The following is a 26,745-nucleotide window of genomic DNA, read 5'->3' as shown; positions in this document are numbered from 1 at the left end:
AAGACGCTACACTTCTGTAGGCGGATAGGAAAGTGAGCGGAGTCTCCAAATAATGGAGACCCAAACTTCGCCCAAGGACGAGGTGGCTGAGGCAGCGGAGCTGGAGCTTGAGGCCGTGATCGGATTCAATGGTGAGACCTCGAGCATGTCTGGGCTAGGTGGTTTAGGGGCCCCAGGGGCTCTGTGGTGCAACCAGGGAGAGTGACACCAGGTGGCACCTAGAAGGGAGCTTGGGACGCTGGCATGAGTCAGGCATTGGGGACCCAGACAGCCTCTCCTCCCCAAAGATCTCAGAGTCATGTCCTCGCTCCAGGCCTTAAAGAACGGGATGGGTTTTGCAAACCTCTGAAAGGAACCAAATGCCCCCTCACTAGGCCATAAGGATAAAATCTTTGTGTGTGATCTGAAACCTTTCTCCCACTAGCCAGCTCTCCCCTGGCTCTAAGCCCCACACAGCCAGCAAAACTGCTTGCCCCTCAGTATCGGATTACAGAATACTTGTAGGTCCCTCGGACCAAGTAACCTCTAAAATCCCAGCTGATGTTCTAATGAGAAGGGGCTGGAGGGAGTGGGGAACTTGTGTTTTGAGTAACCACTTTAGGGGATGATTTGTCTTCTAACCAGAAGGAAGGTGAGGATTTCAGACCAGGATTGACACCAGGGGGAGCTGGACGGGAGAGGTGCTTTGATCAGAGGGGCCTGGTGGTTCTGCTTGAATCTGCCTTATGACCACCTCCTGTCTGGAACATGAAGAGGGGAAATGCTGTTTGGGTTTTGAGAAGGATGAAAACAAGTGATGGATTGCATTTTAGAAAAAGCCAACTTTTAAAGAAAGTGCATTGTGATGCCTGAAAGCTTTAAAACTAGTAATATAGACACAGAACAATCAATAACTAAAGCTTTAGCACATTCTAGGACTTGGCTCTTGAGTCTTCTCTTTGTTTTATGTTAATGGTCTCTGATAGAAATTGGGCACTTAGTACATCCTAGATACTGGCCATCTTTAGAGCTGGTCACCAGATCATTGGTAAACAAAGTGAGTGATCTGCTATGAGGGCAGAGGATCACACTGGTGACAGTAGAGGGCCCTGCTCCTGAATTCATACTATTTTGTAGTGCTCAGAGAGTACGGTCAGTTATATCTCAGTGTCTTCAATTACCTTGGCCTTTTAAAATTCAATAAAATTGAGTTGTTTTTGCCTTCTTGGTTTTGTGACAATTTATATTCTTTCATGTAGTCAAATATGCATTTATCTAAAATTACTGAATGCCAAGTAGTAGTATGGTGGGCTTCCCAGGTGCCTCACTGGTAAAGAACACACCTGTCAATGCAGGAGACACCAGATGTGAGTCCCATCCTGGGTTGGGAAAGTACCCTGGAGGAGGAAATTGCAACTCACTCCAATATTCTTGCCTGGATAATCCCATTGACAGAGGAACCTAGCAGGCTACAGTCCATGAGGTCGCAGAGTTGGACACAACTGAGCACACACACACACGTGCAAATAGTATGCTATGCACTGAGAATACAGAGTAATACAGGGGGTAACTCCACAGTCATACTTAAGAACAAGAGCTTAGAGGAGTGGAAAAATACAGTGAAACCCAAGGAAAAATCAACCATTATTACTTGTCCCAAAGATATCTCTGTTAAACTTTTGGTATGATCCTTTCAAATATACACTGACATATAATTTTTTAATAAAAGTGGATTCATGCTGTATATATTCCCTTATAACCAGACTTTTTTCTACCTAGGATGCCCTGAAAATCTTTCCTTAGCAGTGAATATACTCTATACCAGCCTTGTCAGCAAAGTAAAATTACCTAATACTGCCCAACCCCCAAACTCATACACTTATTTTAGTTGAACTAAGGCTTATTTTAAAAGCCTTATGCTCTGAGGAAAGTGCTCGGGCCTGGTGCACTGGGAAGACCCAGAGGGATCAGATAGAGAGGGAAGTGGGAGGGGGGATCGGGATGGGGAATACATGTAAATCCATGGCTGATTTATGTCAACGTATGACAAAAACCACTACAATATTGTAAAGTGATTAGCCTCCAACTAATAAAAATAAATGAAAAAAAATAAAAGCCTTATTCTCAGTCTAAATAAAAACAACTAGTCATTTCTGCCCTTGACTTTTATTATTTTCAATCTCTCTTTTAGGGCACGTCCCCACTGGTCTAAAATGCCATCCTGACCAGGAGCATCTGGTCTACCCTCTGGGTTGCACCATTCTCATCCAGGCAATAAATACTCAAGAACAGAATTTCCTACACGGTCACGGCAACAACGTCTCCTGTGTGGCCATCTCCAAGAGTGGACTTTACATTGCATCCGGACAAGTCACATTCATGGGCTTTAAGGTGAATACCCTAAAATATCATCCACTGTGTATTGATTTAGAGGTGCCTCCCAAGAAAAACTGCCTCACTTCAGAATAGCTCTGTGCTGTCCTGTTTACACCCTTCCTCCTCTTCCCTTGACCTCTCTTAGAACTCATTTTCGCTCTGTGAGGCTGAAAGTAAAGGAACCCGGTGGTTTTATACCCAATGCAGCAGCTTGTGACTGGTAATACCTAGAAACAAAAGTCCCCGCTTACACCTGTTTCTGTTCTGTTGCTGTCATGTTCGGAAGATTTGCTCTAATTTCTAGAAAAGTGATGAATGATTGTTTTTTCACACAGAGGGGTAGCTCTCCCCTCTGGTTCTTTCAAAGCCTGTCTATGGTCTGACTGTGTATTCTTGCCCCCAGGCAGATATCATTTTGTGGGATTATAAGAAAAGGGAGCTGATGGCTCGGCTGTCACTTCACAAGGGCAAAATTGAAGCTCTGGCCTTTTCACCAAATGATATATACTTGGTATCACTAGGAGGCCCAGATGATGGAAGGTAATGAACTAAACACACTTACTTCTTTTCTACTAGGCATATTTCTAGACATGTTAACAACTGTCCCCTTTCTAGCATTCTCTGTTTGCCTATCTGTATTTGAGCATGTGTGATCTGAAAAGCTTATGAAGCTCATATGAATTTGGGAAATTATAAATTTTTGGTGAAAGAGTTCGAATTAAGCTGAAAAGACAGAAACAAATAACAAAGAAAATAATGTAACTATGAAAGTAAAGTACCTGCATATACATGTAGAACCAAACAACTGGGGAAAATGTTATAAAAAATACATGTTAACTTTTAGTGGCCATCGATAATTTATAATATTTATAAATTTTTAAAGACTTAAAGTAGCATTGAAACAAGTATACTATCAAGGGTGAAACAGATCACCAGCCCAGGTTGGATGCATGAGACAAGTGCTCAGGGCTGGTGCTCTGGGAAGACCCAGAGGGATGGGATGGAGAGGGAGGCGGGAGCGGGGATCGGGATGGGGAACACATGTAAATCCATGGCTGATTCATGTCAATGTATGGCAAAAACCACTACAATATTGTAAAGTAATTAGCCTCTAACTAATAAAAATAAATGGGAAAAAAAGACAAAAAAAAAGACTTAAAGTGCTTATAAAGAGTCCCCCAATGAGTTGGGAAGTTTATATGCCCTATATTAAGAAAAAGCACAGAATAAAGAATTCTACTTACATGAAACTTCATCTGTATGAAAAGACTGCAAAGAAAAATGGTGGAAATTAAATATCCTGAAATATTAAGCATCAAAAGAAAAAAATTTAAAAGCCTGTGAGGAAAATACCATAGGATGCTGATTCTCAAGCCTGGCAGTGCACTGAAATCAACTGGGAGCTTTAGAAAATTACTGGTGGTTGGGTCCACCTTCAGAGACTTTGATTAATTGGCCTCAGTTTTAGGAGTTCTAAAGACTTCCCATGTGATCCTAATTTGCAGCTAAATTGAGAATCATTGCTGGAAAAGATGACATCATCCTTTTCATCATCAACCATAGCTGATTTTTTTTTTTTTTTGAGTGCTTACTATAGATCAGATGTGTGCCGAGCATCTTAACTGCATTATCTCATTTAAGCCTTATGGCAACTCCACGAGGTGGTGCTCTGGGGCTAGATGACAAATGAGGAACTTGAGTCACCAGCTGCTAAGTAGCAGAGCTAGGGGAGAAACCCTGAAGTGTGACTTCAGAGATGGCATTTTTAACTTCCCTCACTAAGGCGTGATCTTTACCCTCAAGGATCTCACAGTCAAGGTTAGTAGAGAGAGAATACATACAAATGATATTGGGGGAAAGTATTTCAAAGCATTATATTAGGAAGAACAATCAATGCAGTGCATATTTCTGTGTAAGTGCTAAAGGAACACCCGAGGTTTGTGTAGGACTTAATACTTCAGTGCACTTTTATAGATATTTTCTTGTTTGAGCTGCAAAGCTTAATTGCAATGGAAATTTATATTCATGTGTAGTTATATATTGATAGTTCTCAGTATATAGCGAAGTAGTCACATGTCCCTGGCCCATCCCTATTTGACTGTTTTTTTCTCAATAGAAATACATCCAGCAGTCTATTACTATTCTTAACTTATGGTAGTTGTTCTCAATCTTGGGTACACATTGAAATCTCCTGAGGAATCATTTTTGCCAGAATACTTCCCCAAGGACATTGTTTACATGTCGTGTTCTGCAACCTTTGCCACAATCAATTTTAGACCATTTTCAACCTCAAAAAGAAACCAGTGCCCATTAGCAGTCACCTCCCATTCCTGTTGTGTTAGTTCTTTCTGTGTAGCAAAGTGAGTCAGTTAAATGAAGATATATACCCGTTCTTTTCTGGATTTCCTTCCCATTTAGGTCACCACAAGATCACTGAGTAGACTTCCCTGTGCGATACAGTAGATTCTCATTAGTTATCTATTTTATACAGTAGTGTATATAGGCCGAGGGTTGATTCCAGGGTCGGGAAGATCCCCTGGAGAAGGGATAGGCTACCCACTTCAGTATTCATGGGCTTCCCTGGTGACATAGATAGTAAAGAATCTGCCTGCAGTGTGGGATCCCCTGGAGGAGGGCATGGCAACCCACTCCAGGATTCTTGCCTGGAGAATCCCCATGGACAGAGGAGCCTGGCGGGCTACAGTCCACGGGGTCGCAAAGAGTCAGACAAGACTGAGCAACTAAGCATAGGACAGCACAGTGTGTATGTGGAAAAGACCCGGATGCTCGGAAAGACTGAAGGCAAAAGGAGAAGGGGGCGGCAGAGGATGAGGTGGTTAGGTAGCATCACTGACTCAGTGGACATGACTTTGAGCAAACTCTGGGAGATAGTGGAGAACAGAGGAGGCTGGCAAGCTGCAGCCCATGGGGTTGCAAAGAATTGGACATGACTGAGAGAGTGAACAACAACAGGCATATATGTCAATGTCAGTCTCCCAATCCATCCCACCTCTGCTTGGAACCGTAAGTTCATTCTCTACATCTGCGACTCTATTTCTGCTTTGCTTGGCAAATAAGTTTGTCTCTACCGTTCTTCTAGATTCCACATATAAGCAATATTATACAGTATTTGTCTCTTTCTGACTCACTTCACTCCATATGACAATCTTTAGGTCCATCCACATCTCTGCAATGATTCCAGTGTTTAACGTAATACCCCCTCCCCTGCATTCTTGATATCATTAACCAAGCACTATCAATTTAGGACTAAATTGTATGATTACACCCAGAAAGATGCAAAGGTAAGCTACAACATGTTTGTGTGCGTGCTCAGTCATGTCCGACTCTTTAGCAGCCCCAAGGACTGGGGCCTGCCAGGCTCCTCTGTCCATGGATATCCCAGACCAGAATACTGGAGTGGGTTGCTATTTCCTACTCCAAGGAATTTTCCCGACTCAGGTATTGAACCTACGTCTTCTGTGTTTCTTGCATTTGCTGCTCTTTACCACTTAGCCACCTGGGAAGCCCTAAGCTACAACAGAACTGCTCTAAGTGTGGTCCCCAGACCAAAGCATCACCAGAGACTTTTTAGCAAAGCAGATTCTCAAACTCCACCCCAGCCTACTGAATCAGAATGTCTGGGAGCATGTCCTAGCACTTCCTGCTTTGGCAAGTCCTCCAACTGAATCAGCTACATGGCATGGTCAAGTTTGAAAACATGCCTATGTCATTCTCTTTTATTGCTTCTAATTAACAATTTCTTTCTTTTTTTTTTTTTTTTTTTTGCTGGAATATTTCCCCAAGGAAATTTTTTACAAGCGATAAATGAGTGGTAAACTTTTATGCCCTGCCTGTCTCAAAAATCTCTTTATTTTAGCAAGAGACTTAGATGTCTAGGGATTGGGGGGGATGGTCAATATAATTCTTTCATTCCTTTGTGAATAACCTTTTGTATTTCTTTCCTTCTAGAACCACTAAAAGAGCCATTTCTTATTTTGAAAGTCCATTTTCCCCTGACCCTCTTTGTCCTTTCGTCCGGGCAGTGTGGTGGTCTGGAGCATAGACAAGAGAGAGGCCATCTGTGGCAGCCCCGCAGCCGGCCTCAATGTCGGGAACGCCACCACAGTCATCTTCTCCAAGTGCCGGGACGAGATGTTTGTCACTGCTGGAAAGTACGTGTCTGCTGTCAAGGTTTCCAGAACATGTAAATCACCCTATTTGCTTACAAAGAAAACACGGTCATTTCAATTAGGGGGAATGTGGTTTTCATCCTGAAAAAAGAGATTCCATCATAATTTTCATAATTGGGGAGTCACTAAAAATCCCAGCTGTGCTATCAGTAAAGAACCTACCTGCCAGTGCAGGAGCGACTTAGCACGCATGTAAAAATTATTTTGGCTGGAAGTTCTATTAAATACAGTTATTTGATCATTCTGTGCTTCCTACTGAAAAAAGTTCTGCTGATTGGCTAAATCCATTTCTGCCTCTGGTTTATCTGTTACTGATAACACACTGCCCACAATCTGTGCTCACACTCAGGGCATGTGTGCACACTCGGTAACTTAGTCATGTCTGACTTTTTGCAATACCATGAACTGTAGCCCACCAGGCTCCTCTGTCCATGAGATTTCCCATGCAAGGATACTGGAGTGGGTTGCCATTTCCTTCTCCAGAGGATCTTCCTAACCCAGGAAGAAAAAGTTATCGCTCTTCAATAAGATTTCTGGTTTGGTAACCAACTATACTGGATTCTCTGTGACGATTCCAACTTCAGGTATTCATTATACCAAACCAAATGAAAAAGCCTGCAGATTCTAGTACTTTAGCATCCAAATGACAACTGTATCTTGGGGAGATCACCAGGCCATAACAAATCCTCAAAAATACCTAGCTCTCTTCCTTTCAGCTTCTCCTTCAAGAGATTGCAGAAAACAGAGAAGAGATGAAGCATTTATTAAATGGGTCTCCAGTTGATTGTTTCTTTTCTCTAGCGGGACAATTCGAGTATGGGAACTGGATCTCCCAAACAGAAAGATCTGGCCAACCGAGTGCCAAACAGGACAGATGAAAAGAATAGTCATGAGCATCTCAGTAAGAATTACTCTGTTTTTTTTACGTAAATATTAGTACAAGTCCTTGTTAACAGTACTGAGCCAGACAGGTCTGTGTGTGTGCGTGTGTGCATGTGTGTAGGTACATGTTCTTTGGGCTGGGGGTGGGGAAGGGAGTCCTGGATATGAAGGGCACTGACTGGGGAGGCATAGGTGAGGGAGTCTCACTTCAGCTCCTGTGGGAAGCTGGAGAGGCTCCCGAGACACAGCTCTGGGGGAATCTGTTTCAGTGGACCTGAACTGCCATCAGACCCCAGGAATCTGCCTCACCTGGTGGGAAAAACAGGGTAGCCAGGAGGTGTTCAGAGCCCAAAGCATCTCCCACTGCCACTCATGTTATTTCTGCACAAGAAATAAAGTTTCTAACAACGAAACTCCTTGTTGAAATGCAGTCTCCTTCACAAAGAGGAATTATTCATGTGTCTTTAATGTGGATTCAGATATTCAGGCATATAACCCCATTCTCCACTCATTTTATGAATGTAGACTTTGGGAAATAGGAGATAAAGCAAATACATATTCTCTCTAGAGGAGCACACCTTCACCCTAGGAGCTCTTCGGAGATGCCTCAGGGAGTGCATGCCAATAGAAGACATAAGTCCATTTCAGTGAAATTCATGCCTGATTGGAGTCTGATGTTTCATACAGTTCTGAGTTTGGCCCTGATTCTGCTCCCCTTAAAGGTGTTCTTACCCATCCTCGAGTTTGAGGAGATAGAAGTCACCTTGAAGACTTTTGGAGGTCTTCATAGGGTTCAGAGAAGGCTCATCCCCTCCCTGATCAGGGGCTCCTGGGCATCACTGGGCAAACCAGGTCTTCAGGTTTCCTTGTCTCTCTCATCCCCAGATGGCCAATGATGACAGCTTTTTCTACCTTGGCACCACCACTGGAGATATTTTAAAAATGAACCCCAGGACAAAGCTGCTGGCAGACACAGGGCCTACCAAGGACAAGTTCAGTCTGGTGAGTAAAGACCATCAAAGTCTGCTTGAGCTGCTGTTTTCTAGTGATTTCTTCCTGCCACTGCCAGCACAGACGTCCATCAAGGGTTTGTGGGGAGAAACAACACATCTATGATGCACCCAAGGCCACACTGCAATTTGTAATGTTCATTGACTAGTTCGCTCAAACCCTCATCACTGGTGTATATTCAGGATATCCCAGGTGTCCTCAATTAGGGGTCAAAATCACACTTCTTTTTTTCTTTTTTGCATCTTCAAAGCTCAAGGTCTGTGACTTTGTGATGTGTAATCACATCCATTCCAGCATTTGGGCAGTCCAGTTGCCATGTGTAAGTGACATGTACTCTGTGATTTATAAGACTATCTGTCATTTCTTTCTAATCTAATAACTAGATCTTAAACTTTAGCCTCAGCTGACATTTTAAGTCATGAGCAAGATGTAGAAATTGTTCATTGTTTATATTTGCGGAATTCCTAACAATTCAGGTTAAAAGTCCAGTAAGAGACTTTGACCTCTAAACCAAAATAAAAAGCCTACAATCAGAGGGTAATTGAACAGAATAAGTGCTATTATTTCCAGTGCCCCCAGAAAGTTACAAGGGCTGTTTCTACTAAACTTTGGATTTGAAAGCTTCTTCCAGGTTCTGTACCTGTCTATCTCATGTCTGATAATGGAACAGATGATTCAAGCTTAGATAATTTTCCACTTAGCTGATGGCCCCAAGAAGCTTTGAAATACTGCACCATGTTCCTGGGAAGGTGTTAAGAGTTTTCTTAGTCACATAACCACTTATTATTCAAGCTTTTAAGGAGATGGGTAAGAATGGGAGAAAGCTACAGTATAGGTAGAGAAGAGTCTAACAAAAGCAGAGTCTGGTCATAGGCACAGGCCAAATCAATGTTTTTCAAATGATTTTTAGGAGAGGGATTCCAATATATTTAGCAGATGAAACCAAATCAGATCAGGCTGAAGGAGGGCAAGGTTGAGAGTCTTGCCAATTCTGACTCCTGGACACCTCTGAAGGGCTCCATGAAACAGTTGGTGAAAATTCTGATCTGGATATTTTTGCTGAGTACTTGGAATGTCGGTGCCTCTCCAGAAATGATGCTGACTGTCTCAGTGTTCTTCAAACCTGTGACACTTAAGTTTCTCCCATGGATGCCTTAGTGCTTAATTCAGGTGTAAAAGTAAATTCAATAAAGCAATGTTTCCAAGATGCCTGTTACACAAGTGGAAAGATGTAATTCTTTTAGGGCAAAGGGACTGGAGGTATTTGGTTTGAATATCAAGACAGTTGGTTTGAATATCAAATAATTCTTTATCTCTCTAACCATAGAGCCAAATTTTTTAATTTAGATTTTTGTTTTTTATTGAAGTATTCAGTTGGCCAAAAAGTTCATTTGGGTTTTCCACACATCTCACAGAAAACACCAAATGAATTTTATGGACAAACCAATGTAATTAACTTACAATATATAGAGCAAGGGGGCTTCCCTGGTTGCTCAGTGGTAAAAAAATCTGCCTGCCAAGTAGGAAACATGGGTTCCATCCATGGGTCAGGAAGATTCCTCTAGAAGAGGAATGGCAACCCCCTCCAGTATTCCTTGCCTGGAAAATTCCGTGGATAGAGGAGTCTAATGGGTTGCAGTCTATGGTTCCACAAAGAGTCAGACACAACTGAGCATGCATGCACACATACATATACATATATCCCCTCTCTTTTGAATTTCCTTCCTATTTGGGTCAGCACAGAGCACTGAGTTCCCTGAGCTCTATACAGTAGGTTCTCACTAGTTATCTATTTTATACATAGTATCAATAGTGTATATGTGTCATACAGAGTAAAGTTAAGTCAGAAAGAGAAAAACAAAAATTGTATATTAATATATATATATGTGGAATCTAGAAAAATGGGACAGATGATCTTATTTTCAAAGCAAAAATAGAGATGCATAGATTCCTAAAGATGAAACCATTTGGTCTTTTTTCCCTTAATGCTCTCTCTCCCCCTAGGGAGTATCAGCTATCAGATGCCTGCAGATGGGGGGTTTGTTGGTGGGCTCTGGAGATGGATTGCTGGTCTTCTGTAAAAGCCCCAGCTACAAACCCATCAAGTAAGTCACCCCACAGGGTTTGGATGAGGAGAGACCCTTTAGAGGCAGGTTTGCTTAAAGTCGGCAATTAAGTGATGTGGACAAAGTGATATTTGGTTTAAAGTAAATCTCATCTTGCTGTTAAAATGAGTAGTTGGAAACACAATAGATGGTGGTTTTTGCCAATGAAAAGATTCCACTTGTTAGACATGGAGTGAATGAAGTGTTTATTGGCCATGGTCATTTGTACCCATTTATTTGCCCGGAATGTTCCCTGTATCTAAATCCTACTTGTGTTCCACCACCCATTTAGGGGAACATCTCACTGTAAACTTCCTTGATTATCATAACCCACGTGGGCTTCCCCCTTTGCTGACCATGGGCACTTGATATTGTTAACTCCTGCCTTTCCAACTGTGTGACCTCCTTGAAGGCAGGACTCTGGTTCTTATGCCTGATGTATATCCTCTATAACGCTTCAGACAGTTAATAAATGCTCATCAATTGAGTAAATCTTCTTCACCTTTTGCTTCTCCTTAAAGGAAAATCCAGTTACAAGGTGGAGTCACCTCTATCACACTTCGAGGGGAAGGACACCAGTTCTTTGTAGGAACAGAAGAATCACACATTTATCGTGTCAACTTCACTAATTTCAAAGAGACTCTCATCACAACTTGTCACTTTGAATCTGTTCAGGACATTGTCTTCCCATTGTAAGTAGAAGAGCATAAAAGTGATAAGAGTGTAGAGATTTGATGCCATGTGCAAGGAAATTTAATTTTATTAACACATTTTCATCTACTAACATCAATCATGATAAATCATAATGTAATTTACTCAGTTCTGTCTCACCACAGCAAAGATTTGAAATAGCAAACTAGTGTTACAGCTTGGTTACAACTCAAGGGTTTTATTCAGCAAAGCAAAGGATAGTACATCTTCAAGGCATGAGGGTGGGCCGAACCCAAAGGAGAGGCCTCAATCCTTTTTGGCTTTATTCCTCCATTTATTCATTTGTCTCCTCCCTGCTGAGCCTGCTCTATGCAGTTGGGCTAGCCAAGAAGGGGGTGTGTTTGTTTCATCTGACGTTCTCACTCCAGTCCATGGATATTCTTTTGTTCCATTTTCGAGGGCTTTTTCCTTTCTTTGTCTTTTAGCCACCACCATTTTTGACTCCTTTTTCCTATTCTAACTACCTACAATAATAAATTATTATTTTTTTATCCATAAATTTTTCTACTGTAGTGAATTATGTTAATAGATTTTCTTTGCCCTTTATCAAGCAGCTACATTCATTTTATAATTCAAATTTGGGCCTTTTTAGAAATGTTGGCTTTTCTAGTAAATTCATTATGGAAAGGGTGAACAGACTAAAAACTTTTCTGTTTTTCCACTGCTGTCTGGAGCAAAACTTAGTAGTGCCTTTTTTCAAACATCTTTCAAGTCATTTGTTTGCACCTCTTGTGTCTTCCAGATTTGGCTTGCCTGATGGCAGTAGCCATAAGATTAAGAGTTCTTCTGAATCTAGTTGCTATATATATCGGTAAATCCCTCACAAAACAGTGAAACATGTAACCATGAGCAGTTTTAATGTCAAACAGAGCTGTCATCAGAGTTCGTCATTATTTGATTATGAAGCCTATTTGTCTTTGGTGAGATTTGTCCCATAAAGTTGGTCACAGTTTTTGCTCTGAACTTCTTCAGTAATTCATTTGAATTTACAAAACTCAAGGTCATTGTATAGGCAGCAAGTCTCTTTGAAAACTTGGTCCTTGAGGTCACCAAATGTAGTTTTGGTTTCCTGAACCCTTGTGATTAGGTCCCTCCTATTTCTAATAGTGAAAATGGCTGGTGTCTCCCATCAGGTGAATTTTTATTTGAAAATTGGTCATTTCCTTTTTGTGTCATTTTTCCTCTCTTTTTCTAAGGAGCTTGGTAGATTCAATCTGTAAAATATTTGTTCCTGGTGTCTTTTGTAAGCGTAAGTTTTTAAATGTCTTTTCAATTTCTTATGCAGTGTTTAATCTATTCAGGTTTCATACTCCTTTCTTTTTAACAGCTCTATTGAAATATAATTTACATATCATAAAATTCACCCACAATACAATTCAATGGCCTTCTTAGGGGCATATTAACAGAGTTTTGCAACCATTATCATCATCTAATTTTAGAACATTTTATATCCCCTGAAAGAAACATCCTAGCAGTCACTTTAAGCCTCTAAGGTTCAGCTTTCAGCCACCCAAACTGAGCACAGTTGGTGAATGTAGTCAGTTAAAAAAGGTTAAAAAAAAAAAAAGAAAAAAAAAAAGCTCTCAGATTGATCCATATAGTGCTGACCTCAAAAACAGAATCTTAAAATTTTTTTAAAAGAAAGAAAAAAAATAGAATTTTAAAAAGAAAAGTAGTGTCCTCTCTGGTCTCTGCCTCCTGTTTTTTGTTTTTTTGTTTTTCCTCTCAAGGTTCCCTGCACCCCCCCATGTGTAGAATTCAGCTGGCACACAGGAATTGGGGCAGTTTTTAATAATCAGAATTTAGGTCTTCCTCTTATGATTCTCTTGCTGCCAGGATTTTCCCTTTAAATTCCAGATGAATTTTCCAGCCCCTTACTCTGATGGTTGGCATCTTTAGTCAGTGAGGCTGTGGTTTTTCTGCTACTTTTTTTCTGTGGTCACCATACCTAGGGAGTTTGGGGCATCTCTGGTTAGAAAATCACACAGTAATGATTCTTAACTCTTTCTAGTTGCACTTAAAAAAAGGTATTTATTTATTTATTTGGCTGTGCCAGGTCTTAGTTGATATTTGTTGCTTCATTCAGGATTTTTCTTTTTTTTAGTTGCGGCATGTGGGATCCAGTTCCCTGACCAGGGACTGAACTCAGGCCCCCTGCATTGGGAGTGTGGTCTTAGCCAGTGAACCACCAGGGAAGTCCCGCAGTTATACTTTCACAAGAGCAAGCTCTTCTTGATTTCTATCTATTTTAAAATATTTACAGTGTCTTCGGGATTTGGCAGTCTTGTTATTGTGTTCATTTTATCTGGGTTTTATCATTGTTATCTGTGGGAAGGTTTGTGTGACGATTTCACCGCTCCAAAATGTGGTGTTTTATTTACTAATTTTGGCCAAGCAGTGCGCCTTGTGGGATCTTAGTTCCCCAGCCAAGGATTGAACCTGGGCCCCCAGCAGTGAAAGCTGCCAGTCCTAATAACTGGGCCACCAGGGAACTCCCCATCAAATGCCATTCTGCACAAGGAATCTGTAAAGCCATTAAGCCTGAGACAATAGGTACCTAAAAGCATCCTGGTGGCTCAGATGGTAAAGAATCTGCCTGCAATGTGGGAGACCCGGGTTCGATTCCTGCATTGGGAAGATCCCCTGGAAAAGGAAATGGCAACCCACTCCAGTATTCTTGCCTGGATAATCCCATAGGGATTATCCATGGGGTCCACGGGGTCGCAAAGAGTCAGACACAACTGTGCGATTCACACTTTCAAAAAGCATCCTTCCCTACATCCTCACGAAGCCCATTTTAGTGTCAAACCTGCATCCGAGAAACACCGTGCGTCTTGCGCAGCTGCATGTCTCACCCTCCTGGTGGCTTCTCTGCAGCGGCACCGCCGAGCTCTTCGCCACCTGCGCCAAGAAGGATATTCGAGTGTGGCACACGCTGACCAACAGGGAGCTGCTGCGGATCACCGTGCCCAACATGACCTGCCATGGCATCGATTTCATGCGGGACGGCAAGAGCATCATTTCCGGTAAGGTCAGCCTGCCAGGTTTGACTTCCGGTTCCGGCTGTGGCTTGGGTTCTTGTCAGTCTTTTCCTACGAGGTTCCGCGTGTGGATGACCTGGCACCGCCTCCCACGGTCTGCTTGCTTCTCATCTAGCCTGTCTTTGGAATTCCCTTCCAGCTAGGATTCTTTCTGGGCTAGGAATTACCAAACAGCAATTTCTCTTCCCGCGCGCGCGTTGCTGCATATAGCCTGTCGCTTTCTTTCTGGCCAGGAAAATTCGGTGATTCACTTCACAGGGTGGATTTCAGGCCTTAGCGAGTCCAGGGTTCTTGTGTGAGAACTCTTTTTGTTGCTCAAGAGATTAAAAACCTGGCTTTAAGTTATAGCTCCAAGGGAATTTATTTTTAATTCAGTTGATTATGTCGTGCCAAAATATTTTAACATGAATTATAGACACCATGATATGCTATTTCTGAAGACTTAAGTATGCATCTCTGAAGATATTTTCCTATAAAATAATAATTTCTTAATATTGTCTATGTTCAATCCATGTATAAGTTTCCCCAGCGGTCAAAAGTGAATTACTGGTTCACATCAATGAAAAGTCAAGTGAGTCTTTAGGGGCAGGTATTAAAATGGTGATATCAGGGGAATTCCCTGGAAGTTCAGCCGTTAGGACTATATACTTCCACTGCAGGAGGCACTGGTTTGATCCCTGGTCAGGGAACTAAGATTGCGTGTGCCTGGATGCAGCCAAAACAATCATAATAATAATATAAAATGGTGATATCAGGACCCATCTCACTGCCCTCTTTTCTTGGCTTTGTCTCCTTGTGCTGCTTCTACCTTGGGGCGTGTCTTCTCCACATAGTGGTCCCCAGTAGCTCTTGGCTTGCATTACACTTAGAGCTAACAAATCCTGGGGTCAAAAATCTTGGCATCATCATCACTTCTCTTTTCGTCTTATACCAAAACCCCATTTCTCCTGTTCCAATGGCTCCCTCTTCAGAGTATATCCAAGATTCCATGCATCTTATCATCTCCACCCTCATCTTAGTCACTACCACCATCTCTCTTCTAGATTACTCTAGTAGCTTCCTATCAGGACTCCCTGTTTCTACCCTCACCTGTCACCCTTCTGTGATCTGCTCTCAACACAGAAGCCAGGAAATTCTTTAATTTGTAAGACTATGCCATTTCTAGTACTCAAAGGTTTTTTTCCTTTTTCTTTTAAGACCTTTTTTTTTTTTTATGTGGACCATTTTTAAAGTCTTTATTGAATCTGTTACAATATTGATTCTGTTTTATGTTTTGGTTTTTGGCCAGGAGGTATGTGGCATCTTGATGTTAGCTCCCTAATGAGGGATTGAACCTGCAACCCCTGCATTAGGAGGCAAAGTCTTAACCACTAGACGGCCAGGGAAGTCCCTAGGGCTGACATGCTTTTAAACAGAACTCTTCTGGAAGCTGACTTCTGATCTCTGGTTGACATCCCAGTTGCAATATCAACCATCTAGCTGAATGTGCAAGTTTTACAGCTCATGGGAGAGGTGGGGGTTGGCCTCCCCACCTCTGTCTCCTGGGGTGGGGTGCACCTGGAGGCAGGCTTAGCTAAGGCGAGCTGTTCATCTCCTTTGGGAGGTGTGACCAGTTTGGGGAATCAAGGAAAATGGGGCTGTGATTCCTGGCAGTGGGTGGGGGACTGGCCTCTTCCCTCCATCACCACCACTGTCCCCTCACATCCTGTCTCTCATTTAGGATTTAGAGTGTACTCATCCTGCCTGCCTTCTCTTTCCCTTTCATGCCAGCGTGGGATGATGGGAGAATCCGAGCCTTCGCCCCGGAGACCGGCCGACTGATGTACGTTATTAACAATGCCCACAGGATTGGCGTGACCGCCATCGCCACCACCAGTGACTGTAAAAGGATCATCAGCGGCGGAGGAGAAGGGGAGGTACTGTTCTCCAGGGCAGAATCTTTTAAAAATAGCCACGTATTTAGAGCAAATGCCCCATTTGTTATTGTTGTTCAGTCAGCAAGTTTTGTCTGACTCTTCGTGACCCCGTGGACTGCAGCACACCAGGTTTCCCTGTCCCTCACCATCTCCTGGAGTTTGCCCAAGTTCATGTCTATTGAATTGGAGATGCTATCCAACCATATCATCCTCTGTGGCCCTCTTCTCCTTCTGCCTTCAATCTTTCAACTGCCCCATAACAGGCCACTAATTTGATTTTTTTCATCTGTACTAGGAGTCAGGCAAGACCAAATTAAGATTTTGATGAAACTCTGAAATCCAACATGCATTAAAGTTCTAATAATATAAATACACATTTCAATATATTTGTTCCCAGAAAGGACATTTAGGATACAGACATGAAAGCGTTCTATATGGAATCGAGCTAGGGATCCAAGTTGGTGTTTTGCCAGAGGTTTGGAATACCTTTTTTTTCCCTTCAAAAACCATAGTTATATAAATTGTCTTTATCTTGTCTTTTAAAGGAAATGCCATTTTTGGACTCAATTCTTTAATCTACCCATACACTTTGACCATCATTTTAAAATTATTACACTCAATCATTTTCTTGCATCATTTCAAGGAGCCTAAAATATCTTTTCATACATCTCAGTGTCTCCCTTCCCCCTACTCCCCAGATTTATTTTTCCATCCCAAAGCCTTCCTTCTCTCAACATAGGACATTTCATTTTCCTTTCCTTTCTCCATGCTATCTTAGGAATAACCTAGGGAGAAGAAAGAGACAGCATCTTCACATAGCCCCTGGCAGAGATCAGACCAAACCAGTTAGGGTCTGAGTGTTTGAGTTCTGGAGTCACACTGCCTGGTCTTGAATTTCACTCCCACCACTTCCAAGCTGTGTGACCTGGGCTGTGTGCTTTAACCTCTCTGTGTTTCAGTGTCCTGTAAAAGTAAAGTGTAATGTGAAGATAGCAATTCTGATATTAATGAGATACTTTACACCCTTTATTTTGCACTATGTCTTCAGAGCCTGGTGTGCCTTTCATGGTCAGAGCATATCTTTATCTGTTCAAGACCCTGCAGATGCTCCACAGACCCACCCAGCCCTGGGCCATCTCCCTCCTCTCTGGACCTTTGCGGCTCCATTCCCTTCCGTCATTCCTACAGCCTAGCTGTAGCTAACACACTCGCATCCTTGCTTGCTCCCTCAGCCTTTGGGGGCATCTGCCTTGCTGAGGAGGGCTTCCCAGGTGGCTCAGTGGTAAAGAATCCGCCTGCCAATGCAGGAGACGTGGGTTCGATTTCTGGGTTGGGAAGATCCCCTGAAGAAGAGAACGGCAAGCCACTCCAGTATTCTTGCCTGGAGAATCCCATGGACAGAGGAACCCAGTGGACTGCAGTCCATGGGGTGGCAGAGTCAGACGTGACTGAGCACGCACATGCACCCGCATGGCTGAGGAAGACTACTGGAGGAACTTACACATTATAAATTGCCACCGACCCTGGTTAGCAATCTTTCCACAGTCCCCCCTCCCATTTCCCATGGCTACTAAAGACCCTTTCTTCCAAGAGACATAGTTTTTAAGGTCTTTTTAGGTATGGGATGCCAAGGCTGCTGGTCCGCAGGTGTGCACTGGTCTGAATACAGTGGTTGCTAAGATACACTTGAGTATTTTACTTCCATTTTCATTGGTAAATGGCCATCACCTGAGTTGTGAAGACCCTAGTTTTCCGTTTAGTGTTCAACTAGACTACGGCTCTTTCATTGTCTTGTATCACTTACACAAAATGATTTCTGCTTTCCTTGTTTTTCCCAAGTCCAACACATTCATTACAGGAAGCATCTGACTGTGAGCATCTGACTACATGATAATGTTTTCTGGTCTAGTTGTGACAGCATGTTTATCCATTACAGGACCCATTGTTATAACCAAATAACTTTCATATTTACTTACCCTTTTTAAAAAAATTATTACAGTTAGGGCATCAGTTATGAAATTTTGTGTGTAGGTAGTTCTGTCACCTCTGCATTTCAAGTTGACAGAGAGGTATCAGACAATATTTGTTATTGAAAGTGGGTATTGACTTCAATGGGGTTGAGAACCACTGATTTTAAATGATTGAAACTGAGCAGCTTATGTGAAAGTTTAAATATGGCTCTGGGTACCTAAGAGATTCCCTGATGACACCAGAAATTTGATAGCAGTGCTCAGCAGAAACAAGCAGACATTATTATTTCACCAGTTCAGCAGCAGCCCTTGCATCACTGGTTTTAGCAGTGAGGGCCTGGTAAATTTCTCAGCCCTAAAAGTAAAAATGGATGTAGGCTTCTGGTAGGCGTATTCCTGGCTCCATGGAAGAATATTCCCATCCTGCAACTTGATATCCCCACCCCACTCAACCAAGATGAGAACAGGGAATTAGAAAAACAAATCAGGCCCAGGAGGTGAGAACACTCTTGGGATCTGTTCTTCATCAGAAAGTCCCAAGTTGGAACTGAGAGCCTGTGCTTTATGGCTTCCAGGTGAGGGTGTGGCACATAGGCCACCAGACCCAGAAGCTAGAGGAGGCACTGAAGGAGCACAAGTCCTCCGTGTCCTGCATCCGGGTGAAGAAGAGCAACGAGGAGTGCGTCACAGCCAGCACGGACGGCACCTGCATCATCTGGGACCTCGTGTAGGTACCAGTGATGGGGAGGACCATGGATGCAGAATGCAGTCCCAGCTATTGAACTCAAGGGAAGACTCAAACAAAGGGCAGAAACCTGACTCTGGGCAACAGGAGAGGGATGCACCTCAGAAGCCATTCATCTCCATGACAGTTGAGGGTTCACAGATACCGGTGGAAAGGGCACAGCTTCCAGGAAGAGCTGGACCTTAGAAGTTTCTGGATGGATAGGGAAGTAGCTCTCTAGATACACAAAGCAAAACATGGTTTAACTTACACTAATACAACTCCCTGGCTCGGTGGTAAAGGATCTGTCTTCCAAGCAGGAAACACTGGTTCGATCCCTGGGTCAGGAAGATCTCCCAGAGAAGGAAATGGCAACCACTTCAGTATTCTTGCCTGGAGAATCCCATGAATAGAGGAGCTTGGTGGACTGTGGTCCACAGGGTTGCAAGGAGTTGGACATGACTTAGCAACTAAGTAACAATAATGCAACTCCCTAAGAAATGTGTATATATTGATTCTCCTTCCATAGACCAGATGGCTGGGTGGCCGTGTCACAGGCCACACTCTACTGGTAAATAAGATTTCTCAGGAAGATAAAAATGATTTCACAGCTTTCGGATCTGTTTTTCAGGCGTCTTAGGAGGAATCAGATGATCCTGGCTAACACCTTATTCCAGTGTGTCTGTTACCACCCGGAGGAGTTCCAGATCATCACCAGCGGCACAGACAGAAAGGTGAGGGTTGGGACCCTTCTGGTACAAGAGAAGAGCCTGGAGCCTTGTGGCCACGGGTGAGGCTCTGGAGCCACGCCACGCCAATTTGGAGGATGGGAGTGCCAGTGATCCTCTGAGTCACTTTGGAAACACTGCGTCACTTTCTTGGGTGCCTTTGCTTCATTGTCTGTAAAATGGGTGTGACGACACTGCTGACCTCATGGATTACAGCCACGCTTGACTGTAAGCTTGACTGTAAACTCAAGCTTGTTTTCATGTAGTGAGAAAGTGAAAGTTGCTCAGTCGTGTCCGACTCTTTGTGACCCCATGGACTATACAGTCCATGGAATTCTCCAGGCCAGAATGTGGAGTGGGTAGCCTTTCCTTTCTCCAGGGGATCTTCCCAACCCAGGGATCGAACCCAGGTCTCCTGCATCACAGGCAGATTCTTTACCAGCTGAGCCACAATGCTAAAAGCTGAGGCTGGGGGCTGGCACAGAGCAGGCACTCAGTAAGTACTGGTTTTGATTATGAGGAAAGTTTTAGGGCTGGAACAGAAGTGCCGTGTCCAAAGCAGTTGCCATGTGATTAAACTCAAATTGAATGACGATGGAGCTCCTCTCTCAACACTTCGTGCTGTGAATGAGCACTCAGTCGTGTCCGACTCTGTGCGAACCCATGGACTGTAGCCCACCAGGCTCCTCTGTCCATGGGATTCTCCAGGCAAGCATACTGGAGTGGGTGGCCATTTCCTCCTCCAGGGCATCTTCCTGATCCAGGGATTGAACCCGTGTCTCCTGCATTGCAGGCGGATTCTTTACCCACTGAGCCACCTGGGAAGCCCTCATCACCCTACTTCATCAATATGTTTAAAAATCTCTTTAGCTGGGGGGGGTCCATGTCCTTGGGTGGAAATTGGCCCTTCTTTTGGGGGGAACATTTCCCCCTCAGAGTGAGCAAGAGGCTTCAGGAGAGAGGGACAAGGAAGCTGGGGCTGGGGGTAGGGGGCGATCTCCCATCCTGCCAGCCACATCAGATCAGTCAGATCTTGGCCTCATTCCCTGCCAATCCAGGTATTGGGTTTGGATCCCCTAATTTAGTCTTTGAGATAATTGAAGAAGAGGTTGCCTATTTGTTGTTTGGCCAGCTGTAGGCTGAGATAATGGAGTGAAAAGTATAAAAATAGCATGGGAAAAGTTTTAAAGGGACTTGCCCTCCCCACCCCCATGCCCATAAATTTGAATCCAGGAGTGGGGATTTTTCCTCTTTAAGCTTCCCAGGTGAGTGGGAACTACAGCCTGAAGACCCTTTCATTGAGGCAGTCCTAGCACGGGTTGGAAAAGAATTTCCAGACATAGAGCATTTCAGAAGGGAGTGAGTTTATCAAGAACAAAGCACAGATACGGTGGGCACTGTGAGTGCAGCAGGCCAACCTCACAACAGGCCCGGGAGAGTCAACAGTTTTCATGAGTTAATAGCCATTTATAGCCTCAAGACAAAGAAAATTCCTGGGGGAAAGCTAGCGTCAGGTGGTTGGTTGGGGCACTATAGGGTGTTTACTGGAGTGGGCATCTTTGTCTAATTGGGAGTCAAGAAGCTTGTTAGTGATAATCAGGGGCTTTTGGCAATGGTTACAAAGGGGCTCAACTTCAGAGGTATCCTTGGTTCTGGGCTGTACTTCCATGGCCTTGGTACAAGGCCTTGCATCTGCGATCTGGGGGCAGGATTCAACAACTTTGTCATAAAAACCCAAGGAATGCTACCTGAACCAACCAGACAGGGTGTTCTGGGGAGGCATGGAGAGCTGGCTCCTTTCCAGACTCTATCTAGTTTCTTTGTGTCTCATCTGTCCCAATTGGCCCCCACCTGCCCATCCCCTAACCCATGCTTGACTTGTGGTCTAAGTGGACTTCCTCTGGGAACTAGGATGGGTGGATATTAAGGAGCTAATCACAGTGTCATTATAAATGCTCTGCTATACGGTTCATATCATTTCTAAATTAGGGTGATATCTGCTGTATTCTAGGTTTCAGCTTATGAGACTTGATACAGTCCATTTCCCTCTTATTTGAATTTTGACCAGAAATCACAAATCTGTCAAACTAAGCCCTGGGGACATGACAGTACCCCTGCTGTCATGGAGGTAACTTACTTTCCGTATTAATTTTGGGTGGGAGGGGATGGACTTGAACAGTACACATGTGACAGAGCCCATGAATGAGCAATGAGTAATAAGTGAACAAGATGATACAAGATGGTGAACGAGCTAAAAATACATAGATCCGGTTATAGGATGCTGGCTGAGAGAAGGAAACTGCTTTAGGGAGGCTGGTCAGCGAGGCCTCCTTAAGGCGGTGACACTTGAGCTGAGGCCTCAGTGCTAGGGGGACGTGGCCATGCTTTGATCTCAGGGAAGACCAGTTCTGGCAGAGGACCCTCAGGAAAGCCCAGCTGAAGATCACTTTGACTTCCTTGGTCAAGGAAACTGGTAGTCAAGCACCAAGGACTTACATAGATGTGATTCCTGAGAAACAAAGAGTTTTGGCATGCCTCCCCCTCGCCCCCCTGCTTTTTTGTTCTCACTATGTGGCATGTGGGATCTTAGTTCTCCAACCAGGGATTGAACCTGTGCCCCCTGCAGTGGAAGCACAGAGTCTTAACCACTGGACCGACTACCAGGGAAGTCCCCTCAGCATGCTTTTACACTTCTTTATACTTTTAGTCTGAAAACAGAAATTTATTGTTAAAGTGATCCAGCATCAATAGAAATTACCAAAAAAGAAAAGAAAAAAGTTTAAAATAGCATACACAATTTCTAGCTAAATTCAGAGGGACAAAGATTCCTGGTGTTCGTGACTGATACAGCAAGTTTCCATCAACAGGAAAGACAGAGAAAGTTCCAGGTGTAATACATATCTAAGTTCCCACTCCCAATTTCCAGTCAAGGGCTCTTTTGTTTAGCAAGAAATTTTATTTTTGAACAGGTTGTACATTGACAAGGTTCAAAGTTCAAAAAAGTATAAAAGCAGTATATTCAGAGAAAAGCCATCCCTCTTTGAGCTCCTTTCTCCTTTCCACCCCTAACCTAGTTTCATGGCCCAGGAAGGTGGCGTGGGGGTAATATAATCAGTTTCTGTTTAAACCCGTTCCTGCAAAGTCTTCTGTTGCTTTGAGTCTGAAGAGAAGGTGGGGATAAGTGTGGGGTGAGGAAGAAGGAGGGCCAGCCACAGCGAGAGCTGACTTTGTAAGGCCTCGTCTCCAGAGTTTTGCAGAACCGCTCATTCTACAAGCTGAAGGCCCTGAAGAAATTTCATTTCCCCTCCTGCCAAGCCTAAAGAAAGCTTTGCTCTCCCCCTGTAAGTGCAGAATTGAGAAAGTGGATGCACTGGCCGGCTTCTTCCCGTTACAGCTTCCTCCAGGCTCAATCTGCTCCTTCTAACCAAAAAGCGCTCTCTGTCTCAATCCGGTTTACCAGCATATCAACATCTCTTTAAATAGAATGCAAATGTAAAAGCCACTCCTAAAAATATTAAAATGATTTCTCCACCCCCTGCCTTAGCCTATTTATAATGTCAGCCGATACATCATCCCTGGGTATATTTCTGCTGCCTGCTATATAAAGTAGAACCTTCTTTTGTTGGCGTGTGCTTGGATGATTCCACTGAGCTGAATCCTGCCCCATGCTTCATGCTCCAATTGCAGATTGCTTACTGGGAAGTGTTCGACGGCTCAGTCATCAGAGAGTTGGACGGTTCCTTGTCCGGGGCTGTCAACGGCATGGACATCACAGTGGAAGGGGTGCACTTTGTCACAGGTCAGTCCTGGGATCAGAGAAGAAAGCCAGGCTTAGTTTATTTAAATGGAAACCTGGAACTCCCTGGCTGGGGGGCAACTGGAAGTGACCCCAGAAGGGTCTAAAGGGCAACGTGGTTAAATTTAGGCCACACTGCAGCCCGTGTGGTTGGGAAAGAAAAATTCAGAAGTCACATTGCAATGAGAAGACACATGTGCCCACGAGCTTGAGGGGCACAAATAAAAACTATGCTTCCACTGTTTGCTTTTTCTTTGTGATGGGCAGCAATGATATGTGCTAAGTCACTTCAGTCATGTCCGACTCTTTGCAACCCCATGGACCATAGCCCGCCAGGCTCCTCTGTCCATAGGATTCTCCAGAAAAGAATACTGGAGTGGGTAGCCATTCCCTCCTCCAGGGAATCTTCCCAACCCAGGAATCAAACCCTCTTAGGTCTCCTGCATTGGCAGGCGGGTTCTTTACCACTAGCGCTACCTGGGAAGCCCTACTTCATTTTAAAAAAAGATGGAAATAGGTCTTTACATAGACTGGGCTATCTAGCTGCCTTGCTGTGGTGTTTCCTACTGAAGTCTTCAGTGCCAGGCTTTTCAATCAGCATGTCCAAGGGGCATTTGCCACACAATGTGCCCATTGCAACAGCATCAGTCTTATTTCTTGTAGCCTCTTTGAGTCTTCAAGACAGTAACCAATTAATGTTCTAAATCAATGAAAGTTTCACAAATACATTTATGTAAAGCAGGATATAAAATTAGACACAATATGACCCCAATCACATATTCAACTGTGTGTCTGTGTAACTTATTGAGAAAAGACCAGAAGGAACTAAACCAAGAAGTTACTAATAGTTATTTCTGGATGGTGGGATCAAGGGTAATGTCTTTACTTTTTTCCCCCTAAATTTACTGCAACAGATATAGATTTTTTTCCCAGTCAAGGAAGAGTGTTTATAAAGAGAGGTTTTTCTTCCTTTAAATCATCACATGGGGAATGTATTGAAAATGATCGTTTTTTTAAGTCAGGACTATTTTCTCTCTCTCCTGTTGCCGCCATGCCATGTAAATGTTTGTCTTTTTCAGGTGGAAATGACCATCTGGTCAAGGTTTGGGATTACAATGAGGGTGAAGTGACCCATGTTGGGGTGGGACACAGTGGCAACATCACCCGCATCCGGATAAGTCCGGGAAATCAGTATATCGTTAGCGTGAGTGCCGACGGGGCCATTTTGAGGTGGAAATACCCATTTCCCTCATGAAGCAGCAGAGATCTCCTGGATTCACAGCATCGATTACCATCTTGTTGAAGAAGCCTGAGACTCCTAGACTAATCTTGCTTTCTCACATCTGTGTTTTTGTTCTTTGACCAAAGTATTTTATCTACATGTTTCTCCTTTTCTTTATAGGATGCATTGCACATTCTTGAATTGTATATTAAAATTGAGATGTGTTCAAGAATAATTAGTCTAGACTGTTTTTTTTTTTTTTTTATTATGAGTAAATTCCCAGTCGTTGGTTTCCTATTCTAATCTCTCTTCCATGAGTCTGCAGAACCCTTCCTCACGATTTGTCCGCAGATAATCATTGCTGTTATTCTCTAAAAAGAAAGAAGGTGAGTTTACTTTCTTTTTAAAAAAAATTATTTATTTTGAAATAAAGGATAATTGCTTTCCAATATTTTGTTGATTTCTGCCATATGTCAACATGAATCAGCCATAGGTATACATATGACTTTACTTTCTTAATCAGCATATCATTGGTCAAGCTGCCTGGGGCAAGACGTGGGTTTGAGTCCAGATCTTGGGTAGGGTTTTTGTTTTGTTTTAACTTTCTGTAAGAACACTGGGGTGGGTAGCCATTCCCTTCTCCAGGGGATCTTCCCAACCCAGGGATCAAACCCATGTCTCCTGCATTGCAAGGGGATTCTTTACCATCTGAGGCACCAGGGAAAACCCCAAAGCAAGCATATCTGCCCCCAAAATTATTGTTATAATTGAGTGAAATAATAAAGCATCAACAGAATTCATGACACAGAACAGAAAGTTAAATATGAATTGTGCTTTCGAAAATAAAAATGTGAGCTGGGAACCTTAAGGGTGATTACCAAAGGTGAAATTTGATAGGTGTTTTTCTGGAATTGAGCATAAAATCTTTCTCCTCTGCTTACTATTAGAAAGGTGATGGAACTTGTTTATTGACGGTCCAACCCAGTATCCTTTTCCAGGGAAGGTAGACGAAAGCATTTTTTCAGAAACATGTCAAGTTTCTAATTCACAGAGCAGTCTTTTGTTCTGGTCATATTCTTTGTCCTTTAATGCTGCTGCTGCTTTTTTTTTTTTTTTTTTTTTTTGCTCTTATCAGGTAACCTGCTGCTGCCCTGTTTGATATGTCAAGGTGGATATTTAATAAATGATGACCACATATTCATCAAACAATAAATAACATTTCAGGGCACTGATGTAATAACGCATCCTGCTGATCTCTTGTTGAGCTAGAAATGGATGAGAAATTCACTTTGCAAGACTTCACCAGATTAATTATAAACCTGACAGTTACAGGACAGGTGAGCGGAGTCCCCCAGCGAATCCAGGGCGAGGCTATGCCAAGTCAATTCTTATTGGGTAGCAATCCAGTTAGGATTTTGCTTTAAGGAGTGAAAGTGCGGCCGCGTAGGGGGCGCGCCAGGGAGCCGGAAAACTTCCTCGTAAGCAAATACTGAGGTTGGAAAAGAGCTAAGCTGCGGGGTTGGCAGAAGCCGGCTTCAGTTCCGGTCTCTCTGTTTACGGGTCTGTGGCCTCAGCCCATGGCGTTAACCTCTCTGAGCGCGTTTCTTCACCAGCCTAAACTGAGGTTGATAAGGTCTCGCTTGCAAGTTTTGATCATCTCTAACCTGGTCTGTAATTTAAACAAGCAAACCACGGGCACCCCGGGTGTTTCTACACACGCCTCCCAGTTCTGGTCCCAGGATGGCGGGTCCCGAAAAGACTCTGCCTCCCCGGCGGCGCAGACGGGCTGAAAAGGAGGTGGTGCTACTCGTCCGCACACACCTGAGCCTGCGAAGGAGCCAGCGGTCCCAAAGCGCTCCCCACCGCGTCGCCGCTCTCTGTGCGCGTCTCTCGTTACGCCCGCGGCTACCCTTTTGGGAAGGCTTCACCTTCGCCCGGACGTCATTCCAAGAAACTTAGCAAGAGCCAGGGCTTTGCAATTTACGAGGGCGTTCATATTTATCATTCCTCTATTATTTTCAAGGCTTGAAGGCTGGGAGAGGACTAGGAGCAGAGGTTAAATTTGGGCCGGTAGGTTTAGGAGAGATAGGGAAA

At 43.5% G+C, this 26,745-nt stretch overlaps 1 protein-coding gene across 2 annotated transcripts; it reads left to right on the top strand.

Annotated features, from left to right (window-relative positions):
• Positions 1–52: 52 nt before the first annotated feature.
• Positions 53–24,859, top strand: CFAP52 (cilia and flagella associated protein 52). 2 transcript variants are annotated; one of them, XM_065910444.1, is made up of 14 exons: positions 53–131; positions 2,171–2,370; positions 2,759–2,895; positions 6,399–6,527; positions 7,347–7,446; positions 8,313–8,429; positions 10,443–10,543; positions 11,065–11,235; positions 14,132–14,280; positions 16,066–16,211; positions 18,757–18,908; positions 19,537–19,639; positions 23,321–23,432; positions 24,509–24,859. In XM_065910444.1, exons 1-14 carry the CDS (start codon positions 53–55, stop codon positions 24,682–24,684), a joined length of 1,872 nt encoding a protein of 623 aa, XP_065766516.1. In that variant the 3' UTR covers positions 24,685–24,859. The 2 variants fall into 2 exon arrangements, with proteins under 2 accessions (XP_065766516.1, XP_065766517.1); XM_065910445.1 differs by lacking the exon at positions 2,171–2,370 and having other exon boundaries at positions 2,763–2,895.
• Positions 24,860–26,745: the final 1,886 nt, after the last annotated feature.

The sequence above is a fragment of the Muntiacus reevesi genome, chromosome 18, assembly GCF_963930625.1.
Source record: "Muntiacus reevesi chromosome 18, mMunRee1.1, whole genome shotgun sequence".
In the NCBI taxonomy this organism is placed as follows: domain Eukaryota; kingdom Metazoa; phylum Chordata; class Mammalia; order Artiodactyla; family Cervidae; genus Muntiacus; species Muntiacus reevesi.
Note: the sequence above shows the minus strand (reverse complement) of the source record. Positions and strands in the feature narration are given on the sequence as shown.